This window comes from Polypterus senegalus, chromosome 10 (assembly GCF_016835505.1).
Source record: "Polypterus senegalus isolate Bchr_013 chromosome 10, ASM1683550v1, whole genome shotgun sequence".
Lineage (NCBI taxonomy): Eukaryota > Metazoa > Chordata > Cladistia > Polypteriformes > Polypteridae > Polypterus > Polypterus senegalus.
In genome coordinates, this window is record NC_053163.1 from 8,786,495 (window position 1) to 8,812,210 (window position 25,716).

The 25,716-nt window shown below is 37.1% G+C and overlaps 1 protein-coding gene across 1 annotated transcript; it reads right to left on the reverse strand.

Annotated features, from left to right (window-relative positions):
- Positions 1-24,068, reverse strand: LOC120536367. Its single transcript, XM_039764691.1, has 7 exons — positions 23,960-24,068; positions 20,628-20,966; positions 17,878-18,174; positions 15,181-15,471; positions 7,139-7,234; positions 5,788-5,828; positions 1-609 (listed from the first exon to the last, which is right to left on the reverse strand). Exons 1-7 carry the CDS (start codon positions 24,066-24,068, stop codon positions 553-555), a joined length of 1,230 nt encoding a protein of 409 aa, XP_039620625.1. The 3' UTR covers positions 1-552.
- Positions 24,069-25,716: the final 1,648 nt, after the last annotated feature.

Below are 25,716 nucleotides of genomic sequence, written 5' to 3' on the forward strand. Positions count from 1 at the left end.
TTCTCCTTTTGCTCCAAATTTTGACAACATTAGATTTCTCTCAAAGAGGTATTGTCTTCTCACTAAGTGGTCAAAGTATTTGAGTTTTTCTTTGACAATCATGGCTTCCAATGAGAACTCTAGTTGTATTTCTTCAAGAACTGCTTTGTTAAATCTTCTTGCTGTCCAAGGAAACCTCGGCAGTTTTGTGAAGCACCAAAGTTCAAAAGCATTGTTTCTTTTACATTCAGCTTTAGTGAAGGTCAAACTCTAATACCCATATATCACTGCTGGAAGCACCACAGCATTAACTATATGGACCATTGTTGACAATGTCATGTTTCTGCTCTTTATTGTCTTGGAAACATTTGATAATTAGTGGTAGAGTTTTGAAAAAAAAAAAGTTAAAGTCCTTGATTCATCGATCTTCTTCTACTCCATGGTACACATGTTGAAGTTCAACTTATTTACAGTATTGGGTCAACTGCTGAGTAAACCTATGCAGACATGGGAAGAACATACGCTCCACTTGGGCAACGTTGTGAACTTCTTATATCTTCTTAAATTGATATTTCACAGTAATTGAGTTTCTGTGGTAACCTCACTGCTATATGAACTCCATTTTGCAGTCTGATTGAAATAAGGACAAAAAATAAAAATATTATTTTAATATCTATCAGCTTAAGCTTTTCACATCTGAATCATTTTTGACATTGCATTATTTATATCAGGTGGCTTAAACTGCGCAGAAGATTTTATGTAATAAGATTTTGGTATAAAAGCTATTAGATGGTTAGTAGGTTATTCTATTCTTTAATCTTTTAACTTTTATACTGAATTATTACACTTTTGCTGTTACAGTGACATAGCACACTTAGACTGGGTTACCTGCACTCTAAAACACTACGAGAAAAACAACTGCTGTCCTTCCGTCTGTCTGTGTATTCCCCCTTCCAGGGCATCCATGCATTTACTGGGAATACTCCTTCTTGGCATTGACCTTCTGCAGCACAGAAATAATGATGTGCTTTGTCACTACCAACTCTTCTTTCTGCATGGATCTTATTGGCTACTGCTCTATGCCCCAGTCTCTTACCCAAAATTACTTTTGTCAGGCAGGTCACCTGTCCCAATTTTTTTAGAAACAATCATAATACTTTATGTCTTACATTAATGGACACTTAATAATTTAACATCCATATACTCCCTGATCTCCACTCCCTCCAGTCTTATATTTTAGATCTGCTGTCTACAAGTGTATTGTTTTCAGGTGTCACATACAGTATGTACACATGGGAGGCAGCTGAAGGGCCTGAATGAGAGTAATTCCATGCCAGAGCAGGGGGTGGCGATGGGCACAAACACTTTCTCTCACTTCTCTGCAGACCAATTATGGGAAATACCGCCTGGCCCCGATGACATCACTTCCGGGGGATAAAAGCAATTCCACCCTTAGACTCACAAGCTGGTGGTTCTCCCTTTAGCAGAAATGACGTCTTGTAGGTATTTTGCATAACTGCCCACCAGTCTCTGATTTTGACTCAGTGACATTTTTGACCACTCACTCCTCTCTGCCATTCTCCTTAATTTGTAAATGTTTGTAGGTTTTCTTGCATGCCCTGCCCATTTTAAATCCACCCACAACATATCAATATTACTCAATTCAGGTCTTTGACTTGGCCACCCTTTATTTCCTCTCTTTACTGTAAGCCATTCCTTGGTGGCTTTGCTAGTGTGCTTTGGTGTATTATCATATACAAAGTTCCACTTCTGGTTCATCCAGAATGAGGTATACTGTTACTGTAGCCAAATAATTCTAGCTTTGAGGCATCTGTCCAGAGCTCATTGTTCCAGATTGTGTAGTCTTTGCCTGGATGCTTAATGCCAAACTTTAGTCCTAATGTTCAGTTTGGACAGCAAAATCTTTGTCCTGCCACACTTTGCATGCAGGTTAAATATGTGTAATCTCTTTCATATTGTAGAAGCATGAACTTTAACACTAACTGTTAAGTGTTACCTGCAAAGTTTGAATTTCTTGGCGACTTTTTTTAGTGTCATATTGACAGCACTTGGGCTGAATTTTCTCATCTTGCCAGTGCTGGACAAACTAGCCGTCGCTAGAAATCTATGCCAGTTGAAGACGATTTCCCTTACAGTGGAATGACTCATTTCAAGAGATTTGGTCATGTTTTTAAATCCATTGCTAGACAAATAGGTATTGACAGCCCTCTTTCTGGGTGCCTTAAGTGAGCTCTTTTGCTCTCTGCAAAATGACACTACACACATCAATAGCAAAGAGGACATCAGACCTTTAATATCTGTGGTTTAAATAGGAAAAAGTCTATCTGCAGGGGGTTGATCTATAATGAAACTAATGAAGTTTAAACTTCAGGGCCCTTAATTCCAGAGGAGCCCCAGAAATGGTGATTAATTTTGGGGTAGACTTAGTTTTTTTCATGTGATAAATCTGCATTTTTTCACTTAGAGTATGAGAATTAAAACCCAGCCACAGGGGATGCAAAAACCAGTGTGTTTCTTTGTGCCAGTCCCAAGCCGGGATAAATAGGGAAGGTCACGTCAGGAAGGGCATCTTGTGAAAAATTTTGCCAGATCAACATGCAAACAACTATACAGATTTCTACACCAGATCGGTCGAGCCCCGGGTTAACAACGACTGCCACCAGTACTGTTAGCCAACAGGGTGCTGGCGGAAATTGGGCTACTGTTGGAAGAAGAAGAAGAATAAGAAGAAGGGGGAGATGCAATTTCCTGGAGAAAGCATATGACAGGGTGCCTCGAGAGTAGTTGTGGTATTGTATGAGGAAGTTGGTGGTTGCAGAGAAGTACGTAAGAGTTGTACAGGATATGTACGAGGGAAGTGAGACAGTGGTGAGGTCTGCAGTAGGTGTGACAGATACATTCAATGTGGAAGTGGGATTACATCAGGGATCAGCTCTGAGCCCTTTCTTATTTGCATTGGTGATGGACAGGTTGACAGACAAGAATAGACAGGAGTCCCCGTGGACTGTGATGTTTGCTGATGACATTGTGATCTGTAGCAATAGTAGGGAGAAGGTTGAGGAGACCCTGGAGAGGTGGAGATATGCTCTAGAGAGGAGAGGAATGAAGGTCAGTAGGAACAAGACAGAATACATGTGTGTAAATGAGAGGGAGGTCAGTGGAATGGTGAGGATACAAGGAGTAGAGCTGGCGAAGGTGGACAAGTTTAAATAGTTGGGATCAACAGTACAGAGTAATGGGGATTGTGGAAGAGAGGTGAAAAAGAGAGGGCAGGCAGGGTGGAGTGGGTGGAGAAGAGTGTCAGAAGTGATTTGTGATAGACGGGTATCAGCAAGAGTGAAAGGGAAGGTCTACAGGATGGTAGTGAGACCAGCTATGGTATATGGGCTGGAGACGGTGGCACTCACCAGAAAGCAGGAGACAGAGCTGGAGGTGGCAGAGAGATTTGTGATGAGTATGGATAGGATTAGAAATGAGGACATTAGAGGGTTAGCTCAAGTTGGACGGTTCGGAGACAAAGTCAGAGATGCGAGATTGCGTTGGTTTGGACATGTGTAGAAGAGAGATGCTGAGTGTATTGGGAGAAGGATGTTAAAGATAGAGCTGCCAGGTAAGAGGAAAGAGGAAGACCTAAGAGAAGGTTCATGGATATGGTGAGAGAGGACATGCAGGTGATGGGTGTGACAGAACAAGATGACAAAAACAGGAAGATATGGAACAAGATGATCCGCTGTGGTAACCCCTAACAGGAGCAGCCAAAAGAAGAAGAAGAGTATGAGAATTAACACACTATGTCAATTTTATATGTCATTTTTCATCACCTTTACCTTTTGACATAAAGACCCACTGTTTACCTTTTGTAAATATGTTGAAAAAGTCAACAGTTTCCATGCAATATGCTTACTTTTTCACATATATAATCCAGTCTGCAATTATATTGTATTGAGCCTAAGTAAGAAATAGGGTGAAGGATAAGTATATAACAGTCTTTGGTACAGTATATAGTTTTTTCAACAAAGAACAAAATGAAAAATGGAAAAACATGATGTCCCAAAATGTCGTAATCTATAACAATTCATGACAACAGTACACTCTAAATAAAGTACTTATTTTCAAGCTCCCAGTTAGGTATCCTTGGATAAAATCATTAAAACACAATTGATTCTTATTTCTGAGTTGTTTAATTGGAAAAATCCTTTTCTCTGGGCAAATCCACCTTCTTTTAAAAGAACTAGTTAAGAAATACCATTGACTTGAATATTTCACAAGTGTATGCAAACAAATACTTGCAGCAAGAAAAGCGCAAGTCTTTATTTAGAGTAAAGATTCCATGCTAAAATGAATAAAATTAGTAAAAGCCAGGAAAATCAGCCCAGAAACTACTTTAAATGTGAAATAGTAAAGCTGTAAACTTTATCACTTTGATCCTTTACAGATTACGTTTTTGAACATCAAATTTTCTTCTATTGAAATACCTGTATAACTAGTTGAGCTTTGTAATATACCTGTTGTACTATATCTGGAAAACAATAGCATATAATGGTGATAGGAAAGGTATTGCAAGTGTCGGTATGGGTAAACCATCATAGTGTGGTGGTATCCTCTGTATATGGGCAGGAGGAGCAATAGACAGGGATTCTATCACTAACAGAAGAATGTTGTGGCCTGAGAGAAAGTAAATGTTTTGCAAAGTTTCCTTAGGGCACGGGGTTACAAAAGAACCAGCAATTTTTCAGGATGCCTTGTCTTCTGACCAGAGAGGACTTTTTTTTCTTTATTTCGCCTTTTACTATTTCATGTATTAGGAATTTGTTAGTTTTCACATACCCCTTATGGTCAGAGAGTAGGGCCAGCCATTGTACAGCACCCCTGGAGCAATTGAAGGTTAAAGGCATTGCTCAAGGGCCCAGCAGAGTAGGATCCCCTTTGGCAGTAACAGGGATATAAACCAGGAACATTCTGGATACCGGCATGGACCCTTAGCCTTACACTAAGTAAAATACTGGGGTATAATGGTGTCCTTTAACCTGTAACCTATCTAGTTTGGAGTCGATGAGTGAACTATGGCAAGATCTCAGCTGGAAGGCAAGTAGTGTGTGGAGTGGAAGAGATAATGTGAGTCTTTTTGGAAAATTGGAAGTTATTTAGTGGTTGTAAAACCATATTATGGATGGCAGACACATGAAACAGCCAACCCAGAGAGTAGCCAGTCTTTAAAACCTATGTGGTAAGGCCCAGATAGCCTTTAGTAAGATTTTGCTTGTATTTGTTCTGTTATGACTCTCCTCTTTATTATAACCTTCCTTGAAGTTATTATTATTTTTTTAATGATAAAGCAGCTACCTTTCCCCATTGATTTGCCCCTGCTCAAGGTTAGAGTGGCATGCAGGGTTTCTTCCATCTCAGTATGTATTATTCTACAAATTAAGTCCTGTACTGAAATATTGAAAATAATATACACTGGTATCATATAAATATACACATATATATTCAGTTCAAAGAAATGTAATTTTTTAAAATCTTTTAAAGCATTGCTTACAATTATAAATAGTGTTTTAATTTATTTTTAACCCAAATATAAATAGCATTAATTCTATAATATACTAATTGCAGAAATAAGTGAATTTCCGATAAATATGTTAAGAACAGTATTTAAAAATTAATACAGTATTTTAATCCATTTACTAGAAATTATAGTGTGTTTTTGTGCACTGATAAGCCATAGTTTGACTGCAGCAGAAAACAGGATTTTTGTGTAATCCACAGAGTTCATTAAACCTCACTTACTTTGTGCTGGCTGTAAATTGACCGCTCTCTGCTCATTTTACCTAAGACACATGAGAGAACAAATTTGTAGGAATCTAAGTTTTTCTTCCATAATGTATGTTTAGAGAGAGAGAGACATTTCATCCATAAGAAGAAATAACAGGTTGTACAGAATTTTAAAATGTATATGAAATAAAACAGACAAGTTTTTGTTATTTCATGTGTACCATGATATCATTTTGAGAATAAGAGCATTTTTCTTAGGAATCAATGGAAATAAATGAACTGTATTTCCATCCATCCATCCTCCAACCCGCTATATCCTAACACAGGGTCACTGGGGTCCGCTGGAGCCAATCCCAGCCAGCTCAAGGGCAGGGCGCCAGCCCACCACAGGGCACACACACACACACACACACACACACCAAACACACCTATCCTGCATGTCTTTGGACTGTGGGAGGAAACCCACGCAGACATGGGGAGAACATGCAAACTCCACGCAGAGGGGACCAGGGAAGCAAACCCAGGTCTCCTACCACTTTGCCGCCCATTAACTGTATTTATTTATAGTTAAAAAGCATTAACAACACAATGTTTTATATACTATTTCTCTTCTCATTAGTGAAAGTGAAATGCATCTTAACTCTCTAACAGTCTCATAGTTGGAAACTTGTATCTCGAATGTACAGTAGACTAATATACCAAAACATTCCAATGAATGACCTTATTAACAGTTTCTTGATTAGATAATTGGATGAATGGATTGTTTTATATCATTAAAAAAAATAAACAATTAATGGTTATATAGTAGATGCTTAAGATGGTTGGAGTAAAATTTGAGAAAATTGGTTCGAGATTTTTTTTGATAAGCTTTCTACTTTTCCCCATTTAAAATAATAGAAAATATTTTTCCATCCTTTTTTCAGAAACAGATCAGATAACAAAGGATGACTGAGCTCCCTTTAAATGTTCACATTTCACTTTATTCAAGCTTGACTTCATATATTTAGACACAAGGCTTTTTATATTCAGGACTAACTATTGATATGCTGGCTTTATTCAAAAAATATACATTTACATAGTACTGTGCAAAAGTCTTAAGCACCCTAGATTATGTGTTGTCTTTTGCATTAGTGTGTCAGTAGAAAACAGTACATTAAGTTTCCAAACATTAATCATTGAAGAAAAAAAAAAACAACAACAAAAAACACTTTTTACACATGTTTGTATTCTCTTAAACAAATTAATTATTTGGGCTGAGGGGTCTTTTCTCTTTTGAACTTTTATTATCAAAAATAATTGACTTCAGGAGAATGAGTTTATGTAATATCAAACTGATTATAAATGAAGTTAAGAAAGGTTCACTTACATGGGTTGCAATACATCAGGCATGCAAGACAAACCAAGAGAGAAAGTCCTACTCCATTTACCACAGGTAATATATAAGCAAGCATGCTTCCATTTTCTGGAAAAATAAGAAATACAAGTAAATATAATTAGCATGAAACCTCCTATTCATAGCCAAATAAAACACAGCAGTACAGATATTAAAACAACCACAGCTACTACTGACTTTATTGCGTTCTTGCCTTCTTGTTATCATCAGTGAAAGCTTAGGCACATAATGTGATCCTGACTATCCATCCCATAGTCTGGCTTTCACTTGGAGACTATACCCTGCATTTTCAGATTTTTTTTTTACTGGACTCTACCAATTTTTTCGCTTGGTTATGCCACTAACTTAAGTGTGAGAAAAAAATTGGTTTTACTTGCAGCAAAAAACTTGTTCATATTAGTGTTTATGAAGCAAGTTTTAATACAGAATTGAGAACCACTATGAAAAAATACAAAAAGACATTAACTAATACATCATTCTGTTCTTACACAACATGGTACTGAAGTCTAGAAATGTTTCGGAGATGAAAGAAGGCAGTCCAAGAAATATTTTTTATATGGGATGAAAAAGACAGGATACTGTCGAGAATGCTGGCCAGGCTCTTGACCTGTTTCGTGATAGCACTGTTAATTAAAATGGAAGAACTGTTAACTTTAGCGAATATAGATTTACAACCATTGAGGATCATCTGAGTTTTATTGCTATTTAATTGGAGAAAACTGTCAGTCATTCATGACTTTATGTGTGTTCTGTCTTCTGCATTCGAAACACTGGCTGCCTTATAAACACAGACTGTTTCATTTTTTCACACGTTTCCCCGGTTCACACCTGAACTCCATCAACTCAATGTCATGGCCAGATGGTTGAAGCATCTAGCTAATCAGACAGGTCTTGTTGTACATAAGGAAATGTATTCAGGCCCATTGCCTTGCTAATCAGCAAGTTATGATCAACATGTCATCCAGAAATATATGGATGATAGCTTCTTTCAGACTGAAATGAATGAATTGACACCTTGTTACTCCTGCTGAGATACAAATGGTGACAAACATTAGAACAATCTACACAAGAACAGGCCATTCAGGTGAACAAAACTCAACAGTCCTATCCACTTAATTTTTCTAAAAAAAAATTAGGTTGAGTTTTCAAAGTCCCTGAAATCTTACTGTCTACTACAATATTTGGTAGCTTATTCCAAGTGACTATGGTTCTCTGTGTAAAGAAAAGCTTTCCTATGTTTGTGCGAAATTTCCCCTTAACAAGATTCCAACTGTGTCCCCGTGTTCTTGATGAACTCATTTTAAAATAACAGTCATGATCCACTGGACGAATTCCCTTCATAATTTTAAACATTTCAATCATGTCATCTCTTAATATTCTTTTGCTTAAACTGAAAAGGCTCAGTTCTTTTAATCTTTTCTTATAACTCATCCTCTGTAGTCCTGGAATCAGCCTAGTCGCTCTTCTCTGGACTTTTTCTAGCACTGCTTTGTCCTTTTTTGCAGCCTGGAGACTAAAACTGCACCCAGTACTCCAGATGAGTACTGCGTCATAAAGCTTGAGCAGAACCTCCTTGGACTTGTATTCCGTACATCAATGCACTATATAACCTAACATTCCATTTGCCTTCTTAATGGCTTTTGAACACTGTCAGGAAGTTGATAGCTTAGAGTCCACTACAACTCCTAAATCCTTCTCATAAGGTGGACTCTCGATTTTCCGACCGCCCATTGTGTATTCAAACCTCACATTTTTACTTCCCATGTGTAATTCTTTACATTTACTGACATCAAATTTCATCTGCCACAAATCTGCCCAAGCCTATGGAGGAATATTGCGGACAAAATTAAATAAATAAATAAATAAATAAATGCACAAATAAATAAAAGTACTGTGAAATGTGAACATAAATAAATGTGTCATGAAATGAGAGCCTAAATAAATAAATATATCATGAAATGAGAGCATAAATAAATAAATGTGTCACGAAATATGTTTTTCGTTGCTTATTTATTTATTTCATTTTGTCCGTAACATTCCTGCACACCGTCATGAAATACGACTTGAAATAAAACTGTCACTTTCACTCGTCAAAGTTGAGAGGGTGGGCTCTAACATGCACTCTAGTTACTGATTGGTGAATCGATAGCACAAGAATTAATTAGAAAAATGCTTACTACTGCTGATGAAATGGATTCTGCCGAAGATATTACGTATTTCAGAGAGAGAATTGAGGATTTATCGGAAAAAAAATACAATGTTGGCGGCCCTTTTAGACTCTGATGTAGATTAAACTATTTTTGAAATTATCGAAGAATAGGTGGAACAGACTCTACTACACTCCAGTTCAGGTGACGCAGTACCCTGCTCTGGACGTCCATCCTTTGACATTCCAGCTGAGTCAATAGAACACCTTCTGTTATGCGGTTTAAAAGTACGACAGATTGCAGATCTATGTGGTGTATCGGAGAAGACGATCACAAGGCGAATGAGCCAGTTTGATATACGGTAAGCTGCAACGGCTGCATTAGTTTAGGTACTTTGACATGGAATGCCCAAAGCAGCGTCAACTAATATTTTGAACTGAGTATTTGACCCTTGTTTTACGAGTATAAAGTCAGGTGCATATTCGCAGCTACTTTTTCAAACAACCATGCCACTTATCAGAGCTGTAGAGTTGTTTGAAAAAGTAGCTGCGAATATGCACCGCAAACATTGTAATTTCTTCCGACAAATCTTCACTTCTCTCACTGAAATACGTAATATCTTCGGCAGAATCCATTTCATCGGCAGTAGTAAGCATTTTTCTAATTAATTCTTGTGCTATCGATTCACCAATCAGTAACTAGAGTGCATGTTAGAGCCCACCCTCTCAACTTTGACGAGTGAAAGTGACAGTTTTATTTCAAGTCGTATTTCATGACAGTTTGCAGGAATGTTACGGACAAAATGAAATAAATAAATAAGCAACAAAAAAACATTTCGTGACACATTTATTTATTTATGCTCTCATTTCATGACAAATTTATTTATTTAGGCTCTCATTTCATGACACATTTATTTATTTATGCTCACATTTCACAGTAGGTCTACTTTTATTTATTTAATTTTGTCCGAAATATTCCTCCATACAAGCCTGTATGCTATCCAAATCCTTCTGTAATGACATAACGGATTCCAAATTATCTGCTAATCCACCTATCTTGGTATCATCTGCAAACGTAACCAACTTGTTTCTTCTATTTCTACCAAATCATTTATATATATATTAAAAATAGCAGCGACTATAGGACTGACCAATGCTGGTCACATCTCTTATCATCGAGTACATATACTGTATAAACCCTTGACACATATTTTTAGAAAGTCAATGTGCACTTGTGAGATTCCGAATGACTGGAAAATGGCAAATGTTTGACTCTGAGCTTGCGGTGCTGGATCAGCTGGCATCTCCTTCAGATGTAGCCATCATAGAAGTCTGGCTGTTCTAAACCGTCATCTAAAAAGTCCTTCATCCAACAGGACTTGCACTGGCCTCATTATTATAATTTGATTTAGGATTACTAAAACTACCTTAACCTTTTGTTATTTTCTTCTTAATTAAAATTAAATAATTTAACTTAAATGGTAAAACTTGAAAAAATTTAAGCCACAGATATAAGATTATAGAACTGTGACAGCTACTTTACACCTTCTGTCCCTTTAAGCTAATATTCTCCCTCTCAACTGCCTGCTGTTTGTCATTCCATGAGGTTAACCTTTACTTTTCTCTGTCTGCTCTCCTAACTTTGTGCTCCCCTTATTTAAAAGTGCTCCACTCACACTGTTTTTTATTCCCCTGTATTAATAAACTCTTAGGCTTACCAACTTAACTACTCTACTTCCAGATGACTAAGAACTGTTCAATCTAAAATAAATAAATAAAACTTGCTTAGTGAATATCTGTTGCTAGTTAATTTCTTACTGTTTTATCTGCTCCTACAGCCCCATGTGCCTGATCGAACGTCTTAACACTGGTCGCCTACATTCGCACCATTGAGCTTTTCCCCTTTATTGCTTTGAAGTAATCCACAGCCTTTTTTACTTTCTCGTATACAAAGTATAAAGTATAGAAATCATGAAAAAATTTGACCCCAAGATTTTGATGAATCTTGATGTTTTAGACCTCCCTGAGTTGATAATACTGTTTTTTGGAATTATGTCTGTGTGTGTGTGTGTGTGTATATATAAATACGATAACTCAAAAAGGCAAGACAGATGGATGAAATTTGGCATGTGGTTGTTACAACAAAATTATAGCTCTGTATTAACGTTTGGGCTAAATTCATCAACCAGAAGTGGTATTTTACCTGAACACATATTCAGTTTTTTTTTATTCATGCAGCTGCAGAGTCTGATTTATTCAACATTACTTTTATATTAAATGTTCAATATATTATTAATTTGATTAGATTTGTTGTTAATGGTTCTCTAATGTACATAATATAATTATTGTCTTGTGGTTTACTCCTCAAATATCCATCCCCATATCTGAGTAGACGAGAAAGTCCAGGGGAGACCACTGCCGATTTTTTTTTTTATTCATTTTATTGCAATCCATACAAAGCAATCGAGTTTTTACAAAAAGAAAAATTGAGGTAAGAACAGTTCGATCCCCACCCTTGAGAGAGAGAGCAAGCCAAACGGCGTGAAAATTTTACAGCTTTTAAACATACCTAAATTAATAAATTCTCTATGCTTCATGAACTTATTTTAAAATATTACTGATTAGATCCTGCCATATTTTGAAAAAAGTCTGTACGGATCCTCTAACTGAGTATTTGATGTTTTCCAATTTCAAATAGTATAACACATCGGTTTACCACTGACTTAAAAGAGGAGAGTTTGGGTTTTTCCAGTTTATCAGAATAAGTCTGCGTGCCAAAAGTGTAGTGAATGCAATCACAATTTGTTTGTCTTTCTCCACTTTAAACCCCTCTGGAAGAACCCCAAACACAGCTGTTAATGGGTTAGGAGGGATTGTGAGTCCAAGGCTATCTGAAAGGTAATTACATTTTTTTGTCCAGAATAATGTTAATTTGGTGCAGGCCCAGAACATGTGACCCAGCGAGGCTGGGACTTGGTTGAAACGTTCGCAGGTTGGATCATGTCCTGGAAACATTTTGGAGAGTTTTAGTCGAGACAGATGTGCTCGATAAATAATTTTGAGTTGTGCATATGGAGCTCGAGTGAATTCTCTGCATTTCTACTTTTCACTCCTTTTCTGATATATTAATTGAGAGATCTTTTTCCCAGTGTCCTCTTGGGTCTTTAAAAGGGAGGGATTGTAAAATGATTTTATATATTGTAGACATGGAGTCAAAGTCCTTGAGATTGACCAATATTTTTTCCAGCATGGATGAGGGTGCAAGATGAGGCAAATCTGGAAGATTCTGTTTAACAAAGTTCCTGATTTGAATATAGTGAAAGAAATGTGTAGCTGGAATGTTAAATTTGGAATGTAATTGTTCATAGGAAGCAAAGACATTGTCTATATAAAGATCTCTAATTTATCTGATCAGTATTTCGACAATGTATTGCCAGTGGTTCAATGGCAATCGCAAACAGCAGCGGTGACAAGGGGCATCCTTGTCTAGTGCCACGTTCTAGTTTAAAGTAGTCTGAGCAAATGTTGTTGATGCAAACTGAAGCTTCTGGGTTAGTATACAGTAATTTAATCCATGCACAAATGTTCGGGCCAAACCCAAACTTCTCCAATGTAGTAAAAAGGTATTTCCATTCAATCATGTCAAATGCTTTTTCTGCATCCAATGATAATATTTCTAGGGTGTTTGATTTAGTTGGTGAGTATATTACATTAAACAAGCGAAGATTTGAAGATAAGTGTTAGCCCCTAATAAATCTAGTTTGGTCTTGTGATATTACCGAGGGGAGCACTTTCTCCATCCTTCTAGCTATGATTTTAGAGAGTATTTTAACGTCGTTATTCAGAAGTGAAATTGGTCTGTATGATGCACATTTTGATAAGTCCTTATTTTGTTTTGGAAAAACAGTGATTAGTGCTTGGCGAAAGGTTTGAGGAAGAGATTGGTTATCTCTGGCTTCTGTAAATGTTGCTAATAGGAGGGGAGCTAGCTGAGCGGGGAATTTCTTGTAAAATTCTGCAGGGTAGCCGTCAGGGCCTACTGCTTTCCCGCTTTGGAGTGACTTTATAGCATCTAGTAATTCTGATAAGGCCAGAGGTTTATCAAGTTCCTCCGCACTAAAAGCGTCTATTTGTGGTATCTGTAGTGTATCCAGAAATGTATTGGATTGTGTATTGTCTTCTTTAAACTCAGTAGCATATAGGGATTTATAGTGGTCTCTGAAAGTGTACATTATATTTTTGTGTTCAACGATTTTATCTCCGTTCGTGTTGGTGATTACCAAGATTCCGTTGCGCACTTCTTGCTTGTGAATTTGTTGAGCTAAAAGCTTATTAGCTTTTTCTCCATGTTCATAATAATGATGTCTGGATTTGTAGATTCGTTTTTCAGTTTCTTTAGTTGTCAAGAGGTTTAATTCCGAATGTAGAGCCTGCCTCCTCCTATGTAGGGTTTCGCTTGGTAGAGTGGCGTGTTCTTTATCTATTTTAGTAATTTCGCTTTTTATCTCTGCTACTTTCTTGGCTTCGGATTTATTTCTTTGGGAAAGATATGAAATAACCTGACCTCTTAAGAAGGCCTTAAGAGTTTCCAAGAGTATTCCTGCAGAGATCTCGGGTGATGTATTTGTCTCTAGAAAGAATTTGATTTGTTTGGATATAAATTCCTTACAATTCTCGTCAGCTAATAGAAGCGGGTTGAGGCGCCTCACTGCTGATTTTTTTAAAACTAAGGAATAGGTGTTTCTGTTACTTATTAACTATTTATTGCTACAACATGATTATTTACTTACAGATGCCGTTATCAGTTACTGCCGTTTTCTGCTTTGCCTCTTCGATGCCAGTTCAAATACAGATAACAAGAACAAATACATGTACAAGTGCAAGTAACTTTTCCAAGTGCAAGCCCCAAACACCCGGCTACTTTTGCTTCTGTGCAGGCGGAAAAAAATCAAAAAAACCCTTCTAAAGGGAAAATAGCTTTAACAATTTCCACATCATTCCTTAGTGCCAACCAAAACACAAGTTTATAGGAGTAAAATGTATTATTTAATTAACTCTCACACCACAGAAAACACAAAAACTCTCTGCTCTCAGCTGCTTCTCTCTCGCTTGCAAAGCTGACATCATCACGTGAGCACCACCATACAGTAACAAGTTCCTTGGTGAATGTACTTTGGATGCTGTAGAATGCTGCATTGCAGTAGGAGATCAGCAGGCAGTTCATGATTTGTCTGATGTCAATAAAATTCATCCGGTGAATATTTTAATTTTGTATAAGTGACTGCATTAGATAGCAGAGTAAACAGAATAATCCATGACAACCAATTGAAGCTTATCATAGTAGATTTCCAAAATCACCCGAGCAAAACTATGTGCCCCTCGTGTACCTACTCAGGACAATTAAAATAACACGTTAGCCAGCAGACCGTCACCATCAGTGAACTTATGCCTGTTATCTAGTTTCTGTTAACGGTTAGGAATTCCAACATCTGCTATTCATTCTAACCAAGGACATATAGTATTTTCATAAAACAACGGCCTTGTTGATCACAGCTTGCCAGTGGCTGAGTTCCTTCAATATGAATAAGCAAGGCACCGTACCTCACAGGTCTCCATACAACCTAGTCAAAGCAGAGTTATATTTTTATATTAAATCATCCTTTCATCTGCTTTTGTTTTTATGTTGTAAAATAATCAATCCATCTATTCAATTTCCAAGCCCACTCTATCCTGAAAAGGGTCTTGCGGAAGCTGAAGCCAGTCTCAAACCTTTCAAATACAGAAACACATACAACAGATTTTTGAGTATTTCACTTGAATGTAACATTTTATTATTCATAATCACCATACAGACAAATCCATTTCTTACCTTTATGTGCAAAAGTGACAGGCTGAGTGAGAAGCATGTCAAAGTCTTTTATTTTTGCCTCACAGAAGAGCGCCCCTCGATCTTCCATCATCTTGTCCTTTGTTATGGAAACTGTGAGGACTACTTTGCTCCCACACACCCTTGCGTCCATGCATGTGTATTTTGCTATAGTAGTGTTTTTGTGAATCCATCTGATAACAGCCTTACTAAAGAAGCAGCCTTTCAGTTGGCACACACTATCATGCTTTCCTTCTGTGGACACAGTCTGGGGGAACAACGTCAAGACTGGCTCTGCAAAAGGACAAAATAGTAAAGAGTCATTCATTTTACTCAGTCACAGTCACAATGTCGTTTGGCTTGAGTTGGCAAAGTAGCAGCAAGGTGGCCTTGCTGTCACACAGTTTCAGAGTTCTGGATTACAATACTAGCCTGGTCACTGTGTATGAAATATACATGGTGACAACATGTAGTAGTGGACCTTTGATTGACTGGTAACTCCAAATTATAAACCTGAGGCAACCGAGGATAGTTACACAAATCCTCAACACATGCAGGTTTGGGAAAGGAACGCATGAAACCCAATTATGCCTCTAATTAGTTTGCAAGGATGTACACCTTCATACAAGTTGTTCAAAGATTTTAAACAGTTTTTATTTAGCTTATTTTTGGAGCCACCAGGGTAACCTGAAGAACAAGCCTACATTACATTTGTTCTTTGCTCAAAGTCTCAAGATGTCCTCATCTTTTCTATGTGGCAACACCTCTTATTTTATTGAAAATATACAATTGATCAGTTTAAATACCTATGGGTAAACATCACAAGTAAACATACAGCTCTTTATCAATAAAATTTTGCCCTCTGTATGGAAAAAATTAAGTAAGACTTGCATAGATGGTCAACCCTTCATCTCACTCTAGCTGGAAGATTTAACGTTGTTAAGATGAATATCCTTCCTAAGCTTCTCTTTTTATTTCAAAACATTCCAAAACAATTCAATAAATAGTTTTTTAAGAAATCAATTCAACTATAACCTCATTTATTTGGGACCTAAAACATCCACGTATCCAAATAGCGACCATACAAAGACCTAAGGCAGAAGGTGGCACGGCTCTACCTAACTTTCAATTTTACTACTGGGCAGCAAACATACAAACAATAAAAACCTGGACATGGACACAAATAGATGAACACAAACAGGCTTGGTCTACAATAGAAATAAAATCCTGCAGTACTTCTTTATATTCCTTGGTTTGTGCCCCAATAAATGCAAGTTATTGCCAATATACTAACAACCCGTTTTTGCTTCACTCACTCAGAATATGGAACGAATGTAGGAAGCATTTTAAGATAGAGAAACATTTATTGGTGGCACCTCTGCATGAGAACCACCTTTTTCAACCCTTGCAAACACATGCAGTTTTTAATATCTGGAAAACATTTGGTATTAAATCACCTAGAGATCTGTACATAGACAATGTCTTTGCATCCTACGAACAATTAAATTCCTAATTTAACTTTCCAGCAACATATTTCTTTCACTGCCTTCAAATTAGAAACTTTGTTAAACAGAACCTGCCAATTTTCCTCAACTCCCACATCCCTCTATGCTGGAAAAGATATTGCTCAGTCTCGAGGACTCGGACAGCATTTCTTTAATATATAAAATCATTTTAGAGTCCCCTGCGGTGGGTTGGCACCCTGCCCAGGATTGGTTCCTGCCTTGTGCCCTGTGTTGGCTGGGATTGGCTCCAGCAGACCCCCGTGACCCTGTATTCGGATTCAGCGGGTTAGAAAATGGATGGATGGATGGATTTTAGAGTCCCTCCCTTTCAAAGATCCAAGAGGACAATGAGAAAAGGATCTCTCACTCAACATCTCGGAAAAGGAGTGGAAGGTAGCAATGCAGAGAATTCACTCAAGCTCCATATGTGCAAAAAATACAATTATTCAACTTAAAATTAAATATCGAGCACATCTGTTTTGTTTAAAATTGTCCAAAATGTTTCCAGGACAAGATCCAACCTGTGAATGTTGCAATCAAGCTCTAGCCTCACTGGGTCACATGTTTTGGGCCTGCGCCAAATTAACATCATTCTGGACAAAAATGTTTAAGTGCCTTTCAGACAGCCTTGGTGTCACAATCCCTCCTAACCCATTAACAGCTGTGTTTGGTGGGCTCAGAGAGGGGCTTAAAGTGGAGAAGGACAAACAAACTGATTGCCTTCACTACACTTTTGACACGCAGACTTATTTTGCTAAACTGGAAGAATCCCAACTCTCCCCTTTTAAGTCAGTGGGTAACTGATGTCTTATACGATTTGAAACTGGAAAAAATCAAATTCTCACTTAGAGGATCTGTGCAGAACTTTTTCAAAACCTGGCAGGAGCTAATCAATAATATTTTAGAATAATCATTTAAAGCACTGAGGAAGTAATTCTCTTCCCATTTCTTTTTTTTTTTCTTCTCCATTTATTTTTATTCACTTATTACTTCATCTATTTACTCATTTTTACAAGGTTTAAGTTTTACTCTGCTGGCTTAGCTCTCTTTCTCAGGGATGGGGGTTGATTTGTTTTCAATCCTATTTTTGCAAAAATTGATCTATTTGTATGGAATGTTGTGTGATTTACAATAAAATCAATTTAAAAAAAAAGAAAAAAGAAAACAGACAATTGAATTTTGAAAATTCACTTACTACAGATCTGCAATGGGATTTTAATTGGCTTTCCTTCCTGAGACTCATGAGTCACCTGGCAGGACAACTTTTCACTGACGTTCATCCCAAGTGATGTGTAATTGAGGTGTCTCACTGTACTGTAGGTGCCATCTGGATTCTGGTACACCAGCAAAGGTGTCATGTTAAAGAGGGGTCTTGAATGTGACCACCATTCCACAGAGATGTTTTCAGGGTAGAAGCCCACTACATGGCACTCTAGGAGTTTAATCCTGTCAACAGCAATTTCAGGAGGCTTTAGGAAGACTTGTGGAGCAGCTGGAAAAGAAACAAATATCAATGAAACTTTAACAGCAAACTTTCCATTCTGGACTTCACTAGGATAGTTGAATGCATAGAATAATGCACAGTTAAAGACAGCTGAAGATTTACACACATTAGAAAACTTTCAGGCCTAAATGGGCAATGGATCAATGGAATGCAGTGTGTTTTGAGGACAATCTGGACCAGAATAAAACCAATAAGCTGGTTAAGTTTGCAAATGATACCAAACTAGATGGAAGGATAGATAACAAAGAATCAGCAAACAAGTCACAGAGGGACTGGGAGAGTATAGAGGCTTGGACAGATTTGTGGCAGGGGATCTTTAATGTAAGTGAATGAAATGTATTACATATCGTAAGTAAAAATATTAGATTTGAACATACAATGGGAGGTCTGAAAACTGAAAGTACAACTTATGAGAAGGACCTGGGGATCACAGTGGACACATCCCTATCTGTACCCAGACAGGGGACAGAAATGATCAAGAAAGATTGTCAGATTATGTGGCACCCATGATGTGTGGTATACAAGTCAAGGAGGTTATGCTTACACTTTATAAAGCACCAGTGAGGCTTCATCCTGAAAACTACATGCAATTTTAGTCTTCATAATAAAAAAAAAAAACATGTTGCAGCACTAAAGAAATCCTGGAGAACAGCAAATCTGTGACAGAGAGGTAAGAGCCATGAGAAGAAACTAAAGGAGTTCAACTTTCAGTTTAAGAAATTGGAGATTAAGAGGTGACATGATAGAATTCTGAAAGTAATTAATATAGTGGATCTCAGTTGCTACTTTAAAATAAATTCTACAACAACAGCACAGAAATAGATAAATACTTGTCAAAGGCATATCTGGCATAAATGCTATCAAGGTCTTCTTTGTGTAAAGAACCAAAGGCACACACACACACAAAATAACGAGTATGGTAATGAGTATGCATGAGACCCCAGGACTTTAGATACCTTGACTTGATGTTCTACTGGAGAATCCAGATGAATAAGATGGATAAGCTTTTTGGGCAGAATGGCCCGTTCTCCTCAGAATTTTTTTAATGTTCTGATGATTTTAAAGGAAATGCTGAAATCTGAAGAGGAATGGAGGTAGTCAGAAGATTAGTTGTTCAGTTGTGAATTTTGGAATATTAGCTTGTTAATTTTTGTGACTGTTCTTTACAGCATGCAGTGAATTTGGTCACACTATGTGGCTTTTGTATTTTTTCTTGACATCCTCTTTTTGGTGGTATAGCCTTAATTTTTTTTAAATCTAAGCAGTATTTATGAGCAATTCTGTCAACTGTGTAAGTTTTGGAAGCATGTGCATAACAATTCAGGATCATCAAAGATTTAGCAATAGTATGTTTCCCTTTTGGTATACTCTTAACGTTTAAAATGTCTAAAGAATGATTTGGTATTGTGTATTTCATTCCTCTTCTCAGACGAATAAGAATCTTTGAACCTGCTTAAACAATCTTCAATAATTACATACTTATCATTGTTCTTATTGACATTGTCATGCGTTATAGATTCTTCAGTTTTGCTCAGTGTGGTGTTTCTCTGAAGGATGTTTAGATGCTGTCCTTGGCTTTGTATTATTTTGGCTTACTTTAATTTTAACTTTCTCTGTTATAACCAACCATGTACCCCGACAGAGGTTTGTTTTCTTCTATTAGAATGCATTAAACTTTATTTTGATTTCTTAATTGTAATATTAATTAAACTGAGATTGCTCTACATTTACTGTGTATTCAACTTATTCTCTGTGTAAAGAAACATAAATTATGTTATTTTATTTGTTTTACTATTGCTTTATATATGGACTCTTGTGTGTTCTGAGCCTAGAGCCATTGAAAATTGCTATATAAAAAAACAACTGAATTGAATTAAATTGAATTGAAATTTGTATGATTTCTGTCTTCAAATGGAACCTTGAGCAAATGTGGCTTTAACTACACCCACCTCTGTTGCATAAAATGGCAAAATATGTATATTGAGAGGTAACTACATATTTAAAAGTACCTTTCAGTGTCGAAAACTACGTAAAAACCTAAACCTGCTTTAGCATACTATGAGCAGACTAATACACATAAAATAGATTCAAGTCTGGTACTTGTTACATCCAGAAGCATACTGTACTGAAAATATTAAACTGGGAATTCATTGTGAAACTGGGCATTAACTTTGTACATAAGACTATTATTTCAAGTACTATGTTTTCAATTTTAAAGTCACATTGTGCACTTGTAAAGCCGACATATGTTTTGAAAGGGAATCCCTTATTCATTACAGATCTCACTTTCCATGAAGTACCACCACAATTTCTGTTGCTTCACTGAGAGGCTTACCGATATGTCACCACGTAACATGGAAGCTTCACTTACTTTCAAAGAAAAATGGCTTTCTATCTGTTTATTTTTGAGTAGAACAGAGGATTATGACGTCTTTTCTTACCTGTAACTTTAAGTGACATATTCACTTTTCCTAAGTTTGGAACTTCATACACCTGACACTCATAGTCACCTTTATCATTAAGGTTGACATTTCTGAGGATCAAAGAGGCATTGCCCATCTCCAGATCATTTTCTAACATTTCTGCTCTGCTGGAGGACTTCACTTCCCCATTCATGTATTGTGCAATTCTCACTCCATTACATTTCCAGGTGACAATAACGTATTTCAGTTCATTTTTACTATTGGCCAGGCTGAAGAAGCAGGGCAGAAGAACATCTGAGTGAAGAGAGGCACTGATCTCAGCTTGTGGTGTATAGATGTGGAATATGGCCATTCCACCTTAAAAAAGAAAGAAAATAGTGTAGTTATAAATATAACAAGAGCAGCATAACAATGTGCTTGAAATGCCCACAAGAAAGTACATATTGTTTAAACTACAATGCAAAGGTTTAGACTTTCACCAGATAGTAGCCAAAGATCTAGACTCAATGATAAAATTTTACAAACTGTTTTTTCTAGATCCTTCCACAGGAGACAAACATCCTTGCCACATGCAGAAACCTCAAAAGACTGCTGAAAGGAAACGAGCAGTCCAGCAGTGAGTACCTGCCCTCTATGAAATTCCAGGCATGAGGCAGCAAAAAAACTTGCCAAAAATTAATGCACGAATTGAGATGATTTCAGTTTTATGGGGGGGCTTGGGAAAACTGCTCTGAGACCACATGTGATTGCGTCATTTTGAAAGCTGAATATCAGACCATGTTCTACACAACTATTCCCTCTTGAAAATTCTGTGAGATGCAACAGTCCTTCTAAATACCAAACTCTTTGGCTATAGACAGAATTTGTAAGCAACTGAGACATTTGTCTTGTTGGCTGGACTGACACTATGATGTATGTGAACAAAATGAGCAAGGCTGAAAGAAGAAGGTTCAATCACCACGGTACTCCTCATGTTACATTTCATTCTGTCTGCCTTGTTGTGACATCCCCATGCGCAATTCTGCACCAGAAATTCAGGAAAAATGTTACTACATACATATTCCAGTGCAGGATTATGGAGAACCAAAGTCCAGGCTGTGTTATGTGCAAAGAAGGAACCAACCCTGGGAAAGGCATCAGTTCATCATAGTGCACACTTAATAATACACACACATTTGAGCATTAACGTAACATGGCTGTTAATCAGAAAAGCTTATCAGGAAATCTTCAGTACAAAGAGAGCAGTCACAGGTATATTTGAGCACTAATGGTTCCCAACAATTACATGTAGGCCAACTGGGATGCCTACTAAAGCAGGAGGATTTCATGGAGGGTTGCCAACTGTCAGTAAATTTAAAGAAGTAAAAAATAAATAATTAAATTTTACGTCTATCTATCAGCAATTCATTAAAAAGGAACTGTCAGCAGAATATTCTGCAATGACAATGTCTGAAAAAGTTTTTGTCACAGAAATGAAAGTGCAAGAATAATTTTAGGGTTACTTAGCATTCAGCAACCGCATAAAGGGTTAATACAAGTCAGGAAACCAGATAAAGGTCACGTGAACAACAGAAATAAAATTATAATAAGCAAAATGCACTGAAAGATGACTGAGAGATCAAATGACGTGTATTCAACAAAACTAGACAGTCGTTATATACACAGACATTTTATATATATCATTTGGGTGTAAACTACTGAAATAACCAGAGTAAATGTATGCATTGATTGCCACTGTTATGTAAATTCAGTTGCTTATACAATAGAGCTACACCTTTAATATTTGAATAAAAATATAATATTTAATAAAACTCTGAAAATTGGTTGCTAGAATTTCATAACTTTTTTTCTTTTTCCAGGTGTCCTCAGGGAGTTGTTTGCAATTTTACTGTTCTGTAACTTCATCTCTTGAGCCTAATTCCTTCAACAGTTGTACAAATTCTGAAAGTGCAAACCCTAGTCTTTATTTGCATATCTAGTGCTTGTTCTTTCAATAAAGAGTGGCCATAAAAGTTATCTGAACACAGAAAAACCTGAAAAAAGAATCCTGTTCTCTTTTACTACTTCAAAAAAAAAATAAAAACAGACATGTTATCCGTGATTCTTTAATAACCAATGTTTTAATGTATTGCTGTTACACTGTGGATCACTTTAGTGGTGTTTGGGAGCTTATTCCAACATTTATGTTAAAAAGAACAACTTTCAAAGTATATTTTTTGCAAAAATGTGAGTTTTCCAACTTACTGTGCTGTTTTTAATATACAAAACATAACTTCTTCTCCAGAGGTACATATTATGAAAGAGAAATGCCTGTCAGTCATTTTGATATATGGAATATTGAATGTAAACTGAGTTAAGTATGAAGAATTTGTGGCCGGTTAAATCAAAGTCACAGAAAATTAATAAGAATATCAAGAAAAGGAGGTTTGGAACTTGCAGTTACTCTGTTGATTACAGTGCAAGAGAAACAGAGCTCACATGCTTAGCTGAACTAGTATTACCCTTATACTTGGCGGAGTGGTGGCTCTGAGGCTAAGGATCTGTGCTGGTATCTCGAAGGTTGCCGGTTCGAATCCCCGTCACTGCCAAAAGAGATCCAACTCTGCTTGGCCCTGTACAATGGCTGACCATGCGCTATTGCCCCAAAGGGTATGTGAAAACTAACAAATTCCTAATACGAGAAAATGTATAAGGCAAAATAAAGAACAAAAAAATAAATAAACGTCTTTGGATGATTTACCTTGGGCATGGCACATGAAGGCCCCTTAAGCATTTCTGAAATCTGATGAGGTGATCCAGAATAAATAGAGATGTTAAAAATGGACATAACCACACTACAGCATCAGGTATGGTCAACTTGGTTTTGGAAACATTGTTTAGTTTAGAGGAAGACTGGACCCCATCTGCTCTGTACCTGCACCTTACATTTGACCCATGAGAACTAGACTACCTCAAGGACTACATCACTGGCTTTTGACATTCAAACCACAAGCACTGGGGCCTGTAGAGAAAGGTGTGCTCTGATTTTCAGAGTTTGCTTATTTCATTTTTGTTTAATTTAATTTTGTTTTTTGTCACATGTGCAGAGTATATAATACAATTCTTATTTGCATGACTATTTAATATACAACTCTCCAGCTCTATGACCTGCGAATAATTTGTCCAACATGCATCTTAACTTGAAATCTCTGGGTTTTCTCTTTCTGTAGCCTTTCTGCACCCATTTCCTGTCACAGATGGATGTACCATGGGTGAATATAATTCCAGAAAAATAAACTATTTTAAACTAAAAACCATTATAAAGCTAATAAAATACAAACGTAAGAAAAAGACAAATAATAAACACATACCTGGCATTATCAGTATAAGAAACATCAGTTTGACATGTGGTAGGTATTGATCCTGGCTATTGATCTGCAAATGATGACTGTAACTTCTGGCAACTTCGATATTTGCCATTACTAAACACAACTGATATTTCACAGTTGTCTGTTTGCGAAATCTGTCATTTTACCACAAACTCATCTCATTTCCTTATTCACAATTAACTCTTTTAGGGCTGATGTTGACTTTTGTCAAAATTCAGGGTAGAGGATAGTAATGGGCTGTAAACTGTGACAAAACTCACCCTTATGTTTTAGTTTGACTATATTTGGTTGAAGGAAAGCTATGTAGCTTTGTTGATTTGACCTTGATTTCCTGTGCATGCATGAGTAATGAAAAGCAAACCGCCTGTAAAATGGCATTGACATCTGGTGAGAGACTAAAACAAATTTGCAAAGCAAAAATACTCCATGGACGTTTTACGTATTATCACTGAATCGGACTCTGGCTTTTCGGACTTGTTCTGGAGATGGATATCGAAAACGAAAGTGAGGGACCAGCATCGGCCTGTTATATAGTCACACAGTATATAAGCCCTCATTGCCCGTTAGGCATCATTAATGTAAACAAAAAGTGGACTTTTCTAAAATAAAAGTTAAAGCACTTACCTGTTTAACTCAGTGAAATGCATACGTGCGCTTCGCGAAAATTTTAACTTTGTCTTCGGCACGGGCACGCAGCACGACGGGTCGGGCGCGCCTCTAGTCAGGTCTGCTGAAGGACACTGAGCGTATCCCATCATCAGGTCGAGCGGTTCTTTTTATCCCTCTTCCGTTACCAAAGAGAAAGGTGCGAAGCGTTTCAGTTAAGAAAGTGCGTGTCTGCATTGTGTGTGGAAGGAATTCAAAAGAAAAAAGAAACTTACCTTTGTAGTGCGCATCAGGATGCGCTCAAGTTCGCGCTCGTACTCGCTCGCGTGCACGCGAGGCCGCTAGCACTATTTAATACAAGCCTTGCAAAGGTTGAGAGGAGCTCCTGCGTCAGTCGCAATTGGTGAAAGGGAGCAACATGTCGCGGAATTGGCTAAAGACTTTGTTCCCCGACTATAAAGAAGCACAAATAGTTGTCTTTTCACTCAATGTGGTGTTGATAATGGCATGGCATGGCATGGCATGGCTCGGCTCGGCTCATTCGTTTATTATACCAAACAGCGCCTCGCGCCTTATTTTGTAAATATTTTTTTTATTATTATTATTAATATCTCCCAGTTGTAGTTTGATTTTGGGTGGAGGTATTTATATAGATTTTGGGTTTGTGGTGCACTTTCTTTTGCCTTGTATATACCATTTTTTATCTTGTAATTTTTGTCTTGTGTATTCTTTGGTCTTCGTTTTATGTAGCTTGTTCCTGAGCACATTTTCTTTTTTTAGGAAGACTACAGTTTGTGTATGTACATTTTTGTATTTATTTTTCATTTTTTTGGGGTCTAGAAACTTCACTGTATATATGTCTCACTACTTTTGATTGGGACATAATTTTTGTCGTTTTGCAGTGGCTGTAAATAAAACTCACTTTTGTTTTGGAAATATCTGACTTCTCTCAGATCTGATCCCAAACTACAAAACGGCCACAGTGTGGGCAGGTGCGAACCTTACCAATACACAGGGTGTCTGTTATATGCCCTCAGTAAGAATTTAAACCTTCAGTTTCATGTCAATCTGAACAATTTTTAAACTTCAGATGGGAATGGAGTAAGAGAGAATATTTTTAGGGTAACAAAGCA

Bases quoted from the DNA above. Each gene is read 5' to 3' on its own strand.
- LOC120536367 (XM_039764691.1), bottom strand. From the start codon at position 24,068: ATGGCAAATATCGAAGTTGCCAGAAGTTACAGTCATCATTTGCAGATC. The intron at 18,175-20,627 runs GTAAGAAAAGAC...TTTCTTTTCCAG, and splicing joins TATGTCACTTAAAGTTACAG to CTGCTCCACAAGTCTTCCTA. The intron at 15,472-17,877 runs GTAAGTGAATTT...GTCCTTTTGCAG, and splicing joins AATCCCATTGCAGATCTGTA to AGCCAGTCTTGACGTTGTTC.